The 12,420-nt window shown below is 54.6% G+C and overlaps 1 protein-coding gene across 20 annotated transcripts in view; it reads right to left on the reverse strand.

The window, feature by feature from the left end:
• The window catches only part of MACF1 (microtubule actin crosslinking factor 1), a 186,907-nt gene that overhangs the window by 110,481 nt on the left and 64,006 nt on the right, over positions 1 to 12,420 (reverse strand). For all 20 annotated transcript variants that reach the window (XM_068159206.1, XM_068159207.1, XM_068159210.1 and 17 more), the window contains 6 exons: positions 11,405 to 11,557; positions 10,436 to 10,590; positions 9,906 to 10,032; positions 9,038 to 9,221; positions 7,807 to 7,976; positions 641 to 819 (listed from right to left, as the gene is read on the reverse strand). In XM_068159206.1, the coding sequence (XP_068015307.1) occupies positions 641 to 819; positions 7,807 to 7,976; positions 9,038 to 9,221; positions 9,906 to 10,032; positions 10,436 to 10,590; positions 11,405 to 11,557 (968 nt within the window). The remainder of the gene's footprint in view (positions 1 to 640; positions 820 to 7,806; positions 7,977 to 9,037; positions 9,222 to 9,905; positions 10,033 to 10,435; positions 10,591 to 11,404; positions 11,558 to 12,420) is intronic.

Raw genomic sequence — 12,420 nt, forward strand, 5'->3', positions numbered from 1 at the left:
CTGGCAAACCAAACACAGGCAACACAGTGACAGCCACAGCCTGCCACAGCTCCTCTTGATCATCAGGTTGGTGGCACCCACAGAGGGATGGAGCTCAGTTAGGCTCACACAAGCCCATGGAACCACAACAAGGGTTGGAAGAGACCTCTGGAGGTCACTCAGTCCAACCCTTCCACCAAAGCAAGGTCACCCACAGTGGGTTGCATATTTGATGACAGCCAGGTGGGTTTGGAATAACTCCAGAGATGGAGACTCCACAAACTCCCTGGGCAGTCTGCTCCAGTGCTCTGCCACCCTCAAAGTAAAGAAGTTCCTCCTCATGTTCAGATGGAACTTCCCATGGTCAGCTCTGTGCCTGCCACCCCTTGTCCTGGCTCTGGCTGCCACTGCCAAAAGCCTGGCCCCATCCTCCTGACGCCCACCCTTCAAGGACTGAGCAGCACCGAGATGATCCCTCCCAGTCTTCCCTTCCCCAGGCTAAAAAGCCCCAGGTCCCTCAGCCTGTCTTTGTAAGAGAGAGGTTCTAGGCCCCTCACCATCCTCCAGAGGGAGGTGTGTGACAGGGGACCAGGAGAAAGGTCTGCAGCAGAACTGGGCAGACCCAACACGCTGTGTGGGGATGAGCAATGTCCCAACTCACTTCTCCAGGTAGATGGAAGACAGCCTATAAATCTGGTCCATCTTGTTGACCACCAAGTCAAGCTCTGAGCGCAGCTGGGGTGTGCTGGACCCTGCAGGTGCCTTGTCCAGGAAGCTGTAGCACCTCTCAGAGAAGAACCTGAGGTCTGCCTGCAGCCGCTGCAGGTCCTCCTGCATGCGCTGCAGGGTGGGAGAGAGGGGAAGAGGACATGAAGGGAAAGCCCAGAGCAGGGGGACAACAAAGAGCAGGACTGCTGCTACAGTTTGAAAGGCAAACTTTAGCCTAGATCCTGGCTGCAAAGGCTGAGAGTAAAAGAAATGAACCTCTGGATGCAAGAAGGAAAGATCCATCTAAGGTCTATCCAGAACTCAGTGGGTTGCTAATGGGAAGACAGAGCAGGGGCATAAAGAGGGAGCTCTGAGGAGGTTCTGTGTTGTTTATAAACTGTAAATATACCTCTGTGCTGCACCTAGATTGCCTGGTTTGTACCTAGATTGCCTGGTTTGTACCTAGATTGCCTGGTTTGTACCTAGATTGCCTGGTTTGTACCTAGATTGCCTGGTTTGTACCTATCCAGTGCATTCCAGATTTCTAGGCTGTAGTCTGCTTGTAGCTAGAGCTTCATTTGCTTCCATCCCAAACTGAGCTGGTCTGGCAATTTTATTCTGGGGAGGGTCCACTGGGCAGCAAGGCTGGGGAGAGGTCTGGAGCACAGCCCTGTGAGGAGAGGCTGAGGGAGCTGGGGTTGCTTAGCCTGCAGAAGAGGAGGCTCAGGGGAGACCTTCTTGCTCTCTACAACTCCCTGAAGGGAGGTTGGAGCCAGGTGGGGGTTGGTCTCTTCTCTCAGGAAAGCAGCACCAGAACAAGAGGACACAGTCTCAAGTTGTGCCACAGCTCCTCACAGGGCTGTGCTCCAGACCCCTCCCCAGCTTTGTTGCCCTTCTCTGGACACCTTCCAGCAACTCAACATCTTTCTTGAATTGAGAAGCCCAGAACTGGACACAGAACTCAAAGTGTGGCCTAACCAGTGCTGAGCACAGGGCAGAATGACCTCCCTGCTCCTGCTGGCCACACTGTTCCTGATACTGGCCAGGATGCCATTGGCCTTCTTGGTCACCATATCTACCACAGATCTAGTTCCCAAAACAATTTCTCTCCCTTCTGGCTTCTTGGCTCTGGGAGAGATTCTAACTGGCTTCTGCTTGACCTTGGCTGCATTGTTGTGGCTAAGTCTAACATCCCTCTGCTCCTTTCTCTTGTCCCTTTTGTACAGGGGGCTAAGGGGGAGGCAGGGAGGGAGAAGCTATTAGCAGCTCCTCTGGTCATTGGCAGGGGGCTCCTTGTGCTGCTCATTAATTGCTAATCCCTGTCACTACTGTGAATATTGCATATTTGCACATAGTCACTGCACTCCACTGGAGTTTTGCTTGTAGCTACAGCTTCCATTGGCTTCCCCACACACACACACAGCTTCCACTGGCTTACACACACACACACAGCTTCCATTGGCTTCCCTACACACACACAGCTTCCATTGGCTTCCCCACACACACACAGCTTCCATTGGCTTCCCCACACACACACACAGCTTCCACTGGCTTACACACACAGCTTCCATTGGCTTCCCCACACACACACACAGCTTCCATTGGCTTCCCCACACACACACAGCTCCCATTGGCTTCCCCACACACACACACAGCTTCCATTGGCTTCCCCACACACACACAGCTCCCATTGGCTTCCCCACACACACACACAGCTTCCATTGGCTTCCCCACACACACACAGCTCCCATTGGCTTCCCCACACACACACACAGCTTCCATTGGCTTCCCCACACACACACACAGCTTCCATTGGCTTCCACACACAGCTTCCATTGGCTTCCACACACACACACACAGCTTCCATTGGCTTCCACACACAGCTTCCATTGGCTTCCACACACACACACACAGCTTCCATTGGCTTCCCCACACACACACAGCTTCCATTGGCTTCCACACACACACACAGCTTCCATTGGCTTCCACACACACACACACAGCTTCCATTGGCTTCCCCACACACACACAGAGCTTCCATTGGCTTCCCTACACACACACACAGCTTCCATTGGCTTACACACACACACACACAGCTTCCATTGGCTTACACACACACACACACAGCTTCCATTGGCTTCCACACACACACACACAGCTTCCATTGGCTTCCCCACACACACACAGCTTCCATTGGCTTCCCCACACACACACACAGCTTCCATTGGCTTCCCCACACACACACAGCTTCCATTGGCTTCCACACACACACACACAGCTTCCATTGGCTTCCCCACACACACACAGCTCCCATTGGCTTCCCCACACACACACACAGCTTCCATTGGCTTCCACACACACACACACAGCTTCCATTGGCTTCCCCACACACACACACAGCTTCCATTGGCTTCCACACACAGCTTCCATTGGCTTCCACACACACACACACAGCTTCCATTGGCTTCCACACACAGCTTCCATTGGCTTCCACACACACACACACAGCTTCCATTGGCTTCCCCACACACACACAGCTTCCATTGGCTTCCACACACACACACAGCTTCCATTGGCTTCCACACACACACACACAGCTTCCATTGGCTTCCCCACACACACACAGAGCTTCCATTGGCTTCCCTACACACACACACAGCTTCCATTGGCTTACACACACACACACACAGCTTCCATTGGCTTACACACACACACACACAGCTTCCATTGGCTTCCACACACACACACACAGCTTCCATTGGCTTACACACACACACACACACAGAGCTTCCATTGGCTTCCACACACACACACACAGCTTCCATTGGCTTCCCTACACACACACAGCTTCCATTGGCTTACACACACACACACAGCTTCCATTGGCTTCCCCACACACACACAGCTTCCATTGGCTTCCCCACACACACACACAGCTTCCATTGGCTTCCCCACACACACACAGCTTCCATTGGCTTCCCCACACACACACACAGCTTCCATTGGCTTCCACACACACACACACAGCTTCCATTGGCTTCCACACACAGCTTCCATTGGCTTCCCCACACACACACACAGCTTCCATTGGCTTCCACACACACACACACAGCTTCCATTGGCTTCCCTACACACACACACAGCTTCCATTGGCTTACACACACACACACACAGCTTCCATTGGCTTACACACACACACACACAGCTTCCATTGGCTTCCACACACACACACACAGCTTCCATTGGCTTACACACACACACACACACAGAGCTTCCATTGGCTTCCCTACACACACACAGCTTCCATTGGCTTACACACACACACACAGCTTCCATTGGCTTCCCCACACACACACAGCTTCCATTGGCTTCCCCACACACACACACAGCTTCCATTGGCTTCCCCACACACACACAGCTTCCATTGGCTTCCACACACACACACACAGCTTCCATTGGCTTCCCCACACACACACAGCTCCCATTGGCTTCCCCACACACACACACAGCTTCCATTGGCTTCCACACACACACACACAGCTTCCATTGGCTTCCACACACAGCTTCCATTGGCTTACACACACACACACACAGAGCTTCCATTGGCTTCCCCACACACACAGCTTCCATTGGCTTACACACACACACACACAGCTTCCATTGGCTTCCCCACACACACACACACAGCTTCCACTGGCTTACACACACACACACACAGCTTCCATTGGCTTCCCCACACACACACACAGCTTCCATTGGCTTACACACACACACACAGCTTCCACTGGCTTACACACACACACAGCTTCCATTGGCTTCCCCACACACACACACAGCTTCCACTGGCTTACACACACACACACACAGCTTCCACTGGCTTACACACACACACAGCTTCCATTGGCTTCCACACACACACACAGAGCTTCCATTGGCTTCCCCACACACACACACAGCTTCCATTGGCTTCCACACACACACACAGAGCTTCCATTGGCTTCCCCACACACACACACACAGCTTCCATTGGCTTCCACACACACACACACAGCTTCCATTGGCTTCCACACACACACACAGCTTCCATTGGCTTCCCCACACACACACACACAGCTTCCATTGGCTTCCACACACACACACAGCTTCCATTGGCTTCCCCACACACACACACAGCTTCCATTGGCTTCCACACACACACACAGCTTCCATTGGCTTCCCTACACACACACACAGCTTCCATTGGCTTCCACACACACACACAGCTTCCATTGGCTTCCCCACACACACACACACAGCTTCCATTGGCTTCCACACACACACACACAGCTTCCATTGGCTTCCCCACACACACACAGCTTCCATTGGCTTCCACACACACACACAGCTTCCATTGGCTTCCCCACACACACACACAGCTTCCATTGGCTTACACACACACACAGCTTCCACTGGCTTACACACACACACACACAGCTTCCATTGGCTTCCCCACACACACACAGCTTCCACTGGCTTACACACACACACACAGAGCTTCCATTGGCTTCCACACACACACACACAGCTTCCATTGGCTTACACACACACACAGCTTCCACTGGCTTACACACACACACAGCTTCCATTGGCTTCCACACACACACACACAGCTTCCACTGGCTTACACACACACACACACAGCTTCCATTGGCTTCCACACACACACACACAGCTTCCATTGGCTTCCCCACACACACACAGAGCTTCCATTGGCTTCCCCACACACACACAGCTTCCATTGGCTTCCCCACACACACACACAGCTTCCATTGGCTTCCCCACACACACACACAGCTTCCACTGGCTTACACACACACACAGCTTCCATTGGCTTCCACACACACACACACAGCTTCCATTGGCTTACACACACACACACACAGCTTCCATTGGCTTCCCCACACACACACACAGCTTCCATTGGCTTCCACACACACACACAGCTTCCATTGGCTTCCCCACACACACACACAGCTTCCACTGGCTTACACACACACACAGCTTCCATTGGCTTCCCCACACACACACAGCTTCCACTGGCTTACACACACACACACACAGCTTCCATTGGCTTCCCCCCACACACACACACAGCTTCCATTGGCTTCCACACACAGCTTCCATTGGCTTACACACACACACACACAGCTTCCATTGGCTTACACACACACACAGCTTCCACTGGCTTACACACACACACACAGCTTCCATTGGCTTCCACACACACACACACAGCTTCCACTGGCTTACACACACACACACACAGCTTCCATTGGCTTCCCCACACACACACACAGCTTCCATTGGCTTCCCCACACACACACACAGCTTCCACTGGCTTACACACACACACACAGCTTCCATTGGCTTCCCCACACACACACAGAGCTTCCACTGGCTTACACACACACACAGAGCTTCCATTGGCTTACACACACACACACACAGCTTCCACTGGCTTACACACACACACAGAGCTTCCATTGGCTTCCACACACACACACAGCTTCCATTGGCTTCCACACACACACACACAGCTTCCACTGGCTTACACACACACACACACAGCTTCCATTGGCTTCCCCACACACACAGAGCTTCCATTGGCTTCCACACACACACACAGCTTCCATTGGCTTCCACACACACACACAGCTTCCATTGGCTTACACACACACACACACAGCTTCCATTGGCTTCCCCACACACACACAGCTTCCATTGGCTTCCCCACACACACACACACAGCTTCCATTGGCTTCCACACACACACAGCTTCCACTGGCTTACACACACACACAGCTTCCATTGGCTTCCACACACACACACACAGCTTCCATTGGCTTCCCCACACACACACAGAGCTTCCATTGGCTTCCCCACACACACACAGAGCTTCCATTGGCTTCCACACACAGCTTCCATTGGCTTACACACACACACACACAGCTTCCATTGGCTTCCACACACACACACAGCTTCCACTGGCTTACACACACACACACACAGCTTCCACTGGCTTCCCCACACACACACACAGCTTCCACTGGCTTACACACACACACAGCTTCCATTGGCTTCCACACACACACACACAGCTTCCATTGGCTTCCACACACACACAGCTTCCACTGGCTTACACACACACACAGCTTCCATTGGCTTCCACACACACACACACAGCTTCCATTGGCTTCCCCACACACACACAGAGCTTCCATTGGCTTCCCCACACACACACAGAGCTTCCATTGGCTTCCACACACAGCTTCCATTGGCTTACACACACACACACACAGCTTCCATTGGCTTCCCCACACACACACACAGCTTCCATTGGCTTCCACACACAGCTTCCATTGGCTTACACACACACACACAGCTTCCATTGGCTTCCACACACACACACAGCTTCCATTGGCTTCCACACACACACAGCTTCCATTGGCTTCCACACACACACAGCTTCCACTGGCTTACACACACACACACACAGCTTCCATTGGCTTACACACACACACACAGCTTCCATTGGCTTCCACACACAGCTTCCATTGGCTTACACACACACACACACAGCTTCCACTGGCTTACACACACACACAGCTTCCATTGGCTTCCCCACACACACACACAGCTTCCACTGGCTTACACACACACACACAGCTTCCATTGGCTTCCCCACACACACACACAGCTTCCACTGGCTTACACACACACACACAGCTTCCACTGGCTTACACACACACACACAGCTTCCATTGGCTTACACACACAGCTTCCATTGGCTTCCACACACACACACAGCTTCCATTGGCTTCCACACACACACACACAGCTTCCATTGGCTTCCCCACACACACACACAGCTTCCACTGGCTTACACACACACACACAGCTTCCATTGGCTTCCCCACACACACACAGCTTCCACTGGCTTACACACACAGCTTCCATTTGCTTCCAGCTGAGCTGCTCTGGCAAAGTTAATGCTGGGGGGCTGGGGAGGGGAATTTTCAACCCAGCACAGGGCACCAGTGGCCACCACCTCCCTCCACACCTCCCAGCAGCAGGCCTGACCTCCTGCTCCGCCGTGCGGATGGTGTTGTCCTGGATGGTGTCGCCGTCCGCCCGGGAGCCGCCGGGGGCCTGGATTCTGCTGCCCAGCCTCTGCTCGCACTCCTCCAGGTGCAGGCGGATGTTCTTCAGCTCTGACAGGTAAGTCCTGGCAGCAGTCTCGTCTTTGTCTTCTGCAAGTCACAGACAAACCCCAAAGAGCAGCTCAGATCAGCCCAGCCAGTGCCTGCCCCACGGGGGACCTGCTGGGAGCCCCCAGCCCCGTGGCAGCGAGGTCCCTGCACAGGAATTGGATCATCTGGAGGTGCTCATGAAAAGTGTGGCCATGGCACTTTGGGAGGTGGTTTAGTGGCCATGGTGGTGTTAGGGCAGTGATTGGATCTCACAGAATCACACAGAGTTAACCAGGTTTGAGACCTTTGAGATCATCAAGTCCAAGCTATCCCCCAGCACCATCTGAGCAACTAAACCACGGCACCAAGGGCCTCATCCAGGCTTATTTTAAACACCTCCAGGGACAGTGACTCCACCACCTCCCAGGGCAGCACATTCCAACAGCCAGTCTCTGTGTCTCTGAAGAATTTCTTCCTCACCTCCAGCCCAAACCTCCCCTGGCACAGCTTGAGACTGTGTCCTCTCCTTCTGTGCCTGGTTGCCTGGGAGAGGAGACCAACCCCCACCTGGCTGCAACCTCCCTTCAGGGAGTTGTAGAGAGCAAGGTCTCCCCTGAGCCTCCTCTTCTCCAGGCTAAACAACCTCAGCTGCCTCAGCCTCTCCTCACTGTGTTCCAGACATCTCAGAGAGCTTTCCCAACCAAACCAATTCTATGATCTGGTTCAAAAGCAGCCAGGAACAAATCCAGCCCCAGAGCACCTCCCCTGATGGAGCTCCGGAGTCCCTGGTCGTGGTGGGACTCACAGTGCTGCCGTGTCACACATGTCACCACCACCTAAGATTCACTGCAACAACAACTCCTTGGCCCAGAATGCATCCTAATGACTTGAACCCATCCCCAACAACCCTGGGGTGAGGACTCAGCAGCAGTGCTGCCGAGCCAAGGAGCACTGCTCTGCAGGAACGTCGCTGGACAGAGGCCCAAAGGCTTGAATGGATGGAGAAATGAAGAGGGCAGCTGCTCACATCATCAACCAGCAGGAGACGAAGCCATCCCATAAATCCTTTGTTTATGAGGCCCCACAGCTCCTGGTTAAGCCATCAGCCCTCTGAAGCTCACCGTTCTCCATGGACTCCAGCAGCTGCCGGATGTGTTCCTTGGAAGCCTCCACTTCCTCCTCCAGCCGCAGCCGGTCGGACACCGAGAAGAGCTCTGAGTCTCGGCTGTCCTGCAGGAAGTCCTCATAATGGGCCTGAAGGCTCTTCATGGCTTGCTGGCACTCCCCTTGGGCTAAGGATCTGAGCTGTGAGAGGGAAAGCAGCACATCTAACCACCAGGAATGACTTCCTGCCACCCTCCCCAGCTCAGTCGCCTTCCTCCGCCAAGTGAGGAGCAAAGGAAAGTTATTCCCTGCCGGCCTCCTGCCTCCCTTGCTCCCTAATCACAGATTCAGTTCACTTGGAAGAGACCTCAGGTCATCAGGTCCAACCATCAACCCAGCACTGCCAGGTTACCATTGAACCAGGGCCCTCAGCACCACTTCTCCATGGCCTTGAAACCCCTCCAGGGATGGGGACTCCAGCACTGCCCTGGGCGGTCTGGGCCAGACCTTGACAACCCCTGGGGAAGAAATTGTTCCTCATGTCCACCCTAAACCTCCCCTGCTGCAACTTGAGGCCATTTCCTCTTGTCCTGTTGCTTCCTCCTTGGGAGAAGAGGCCAACCCCCACCTGGCTCCAGCCTCCCCTCATGCAGTTGTAGAGAGCAGTAATGGAACACCAAGGCCACGGCGCTGAGGCTCTTTTTATTAGGAACCCCCAAGCTCAGAACCCCCAAGCTCAGCTTTTCCTTCTGCTGAGGCAGTGAAGACCCTTGACTTCCCCAACCCTGCACTTTTCTGGTCTTCCCTTCCTCCTCAGCCACCCAAAGAAGCCAAGGACCATGAGCAACCCAGCCCCAAAGCCAAGCCAAGAGGCCCCTACCACACCTTTTCCATGCTGAAGCTTTGCACCAGGGCTATGTCCTTCCGCAGGTAGTTCCAGGAGATGAGGCTCTTGGTGTTCATGTGGAGCTGGTGCCAGAGGGCCATCACTTTCTGGTACAACTGTTCTACCCTGCAAGGCCAAGGAGCAGATCCATCAGCCCTGGATCTCCTCAGTACTCTCAGCCCTTTCAGTACTCTCAGGCCCCCAGCCATTGCTGCCCAGTGAGCCCAGCCCAGCAGAGGCTCCTGCTGCCCAGTTCCAGAGATCCCTGGAGGGATTCTCCCCTCCCTAAGTATCATTTTTCCTTCTGCAGGCTACTGCAGCAGGTGCTGTGCTGGAGCCTGCAGCTGTATAATCAGGAGGGGTTCCTCTCCTTGCACCAAAATTAGCTGTGCCAACCACTCCTCTTTGTCCATCCCAGCTCCTCTCCCACTCCCACCCTGGATCTGCCTCCTCCCATGGCACCAACTCCCTCCTCACCTCCCTGCCACTGCACCTCTGGGCCCCCTTGCTGCAGAGAGCAGTGAGTTACCTGTTGGCCATCTCAATGGCCTCTTTGTTGGGTGGGGGGATCAGGAAGCAGACAGAAGGCACCATGGCCTCGTTCCCTGTGGGGCTGATCACCTTCCATTTGGTCCTCTGGGAATTGTCCTCCAGCACACATTCATCATTCCTGCAGATGGTGATCTGGAGAGGCACCAACACCACCCAAGCCATCAGCAACCAGCAGCAGGGCTGCACACCCCTGCCCTGGCTGCCAGCCCCCAGCAAGACCTGGATTGGGGTTTTAATCAAGCCAGAAGCCTGGCACAGTGCCAAGCAGCACAGCACAAATGTCTGGAGAGGAAGACAAGGAAGTCACACAGAGCTGGCTGCCACCCACGTGCTGCTCTGGCTGGGGCTGCTGGAGCCCATCCTCCTCAGGGAAAGGAGCTGAGCTCCCACCCAGAATAGATCTGAGATGTGCTCCAGGAACAACAGCCACACTGCCCCCACCTCCTGTCTTCCCACTCCATTCATCCTTCTCATTGACAGGCACCAGAGAGCTCATCCTGGCTGTTGCTGCCCTGCCTTGTCCCTGCTCCCCCCTCCCAAGGTCATAGAATCACAGAATTGTCAGGGTTGGGAGGGAGCTCAAGGCTCAGCCAGCTCCAACCCCCTGCCATGGGCAGGGACACCTCACACCACAGCAGGCTGCTCACAGCCACATCCAGCCTGGCCTTAAAAGCCTCCAGGGATGAGGCTTCCACCACCTCCCTGGGCAGCCTGTGCCAGGCTCTCAGCACCCTCATGGGGAAGAACTTCTTCCTAAGGTCTAATCCAAATCTCCCCTCCTCTAGCTCAGATCCATCCCCCCAGTCCTATCAACTCCCTGACACCCTCAAAAGTCCCTCCCCAGCTTTCCTGTAGCCCCCTGCAGATACTGGAAGGCCACAATTAGGTCTCCTGGCAGCCTTCTCCTCTCCAGACTGAGCAGCCCCCAGACAGCAGCTGCCCTCACCTCGATCTGCCGGTAGTCACAGACAGCCTTGATGGGGATGGTGCTCCGCACCAGGTGCTCAGGGTTCCTGGGCCGCAGCTGCACGATGCTCTTGGACCTTCCCACCAGGCTGGCAACGGAGCTCTTGGACTGGATGAGCTGCTCCTTCTCATCCTGGCAGGGAGAAGGATGAAGGTCGAGTTGCTGGAGGCAGAGGAGAGATCTCCTCCAGGCACCTCGGCACTGCCCCCCCCGGCGCTGGCCTGCTGGGACCTCAAGGGCTGACCAAACACCGAGCCAGGAGGACCCTGCTGATCCTGCTGGCCCAGGAGAAGGGCAGGGAAGGGATGGGAAAGGAGAATGGACTTCAGCTCAGGGTGGGACCTCTCCACTCCTACTCCCACTGCCCTGCAAAGCCACATGCACACCTCTGGCGCTTTTGCTGCTTGGACAGGCAAAGGTTTTCTGCCAAAAGGGGGAGAAAAAACCCCAAACCAAACAGAGAAGACAGCATACACCAGAACTGAAGTCCCAGGAGGTGGAAGGGACAAGCTCCAGCCTGAGGCTGGGGACATTCTGCTCTTTGGAGACCACAGAAGCATGCTCCCTCTTCTAAAGCAAAGGGTGAAGGTGGAGGCTGGAATGGAGAGACAATGGAGCCTGTGGACAAAACACCTCAGGAGAAGGGGCTGGGGGTGGAATGATCACACAGGTCCCTGGGTTTGGCCAGAAACTGGCCAGTTGGAGGGCAGATGTTGTGTCACTGATTGCCCCAAGTCCCTGCTGGGTCCCATGATGGCAGAGCCCAGAGGGAACCGGTGACAAGTGTCCCTGGCAGCATCCTCCAGCAGCGGTGGGGGACGTGTGTGGATCATGACACTGGCAGCTCCTGTGCTTAGGGGCAACTCAGCCTGCTCTGGCTGCACAAAAATAAGGATCCCAGACAGCTGTTGTCCCTCATGCTTGGTCCTCTGGGGGTTGGTTAGTGTGCTAACAACGATGGAGGATCATTGAATGGTCAAAGAAAGAAAATAAAG

This window comes from Melanerpes formicivorus, unplaced genomic scaffold, assembly GCF_026170545.1.
Source record: "Melanerpes formicivorus ecotype bairdi unplaced genomic scaffold, bMelFor1.0.p_v2 SCAF_45, whole genome shotgun sequence".
Taxonomy (NCBI): Eukaryota; Metazoa; Chordata; class Aves; order Piciformes; family Picidae; genus Melanerpes; species Melanerpes formicivorus.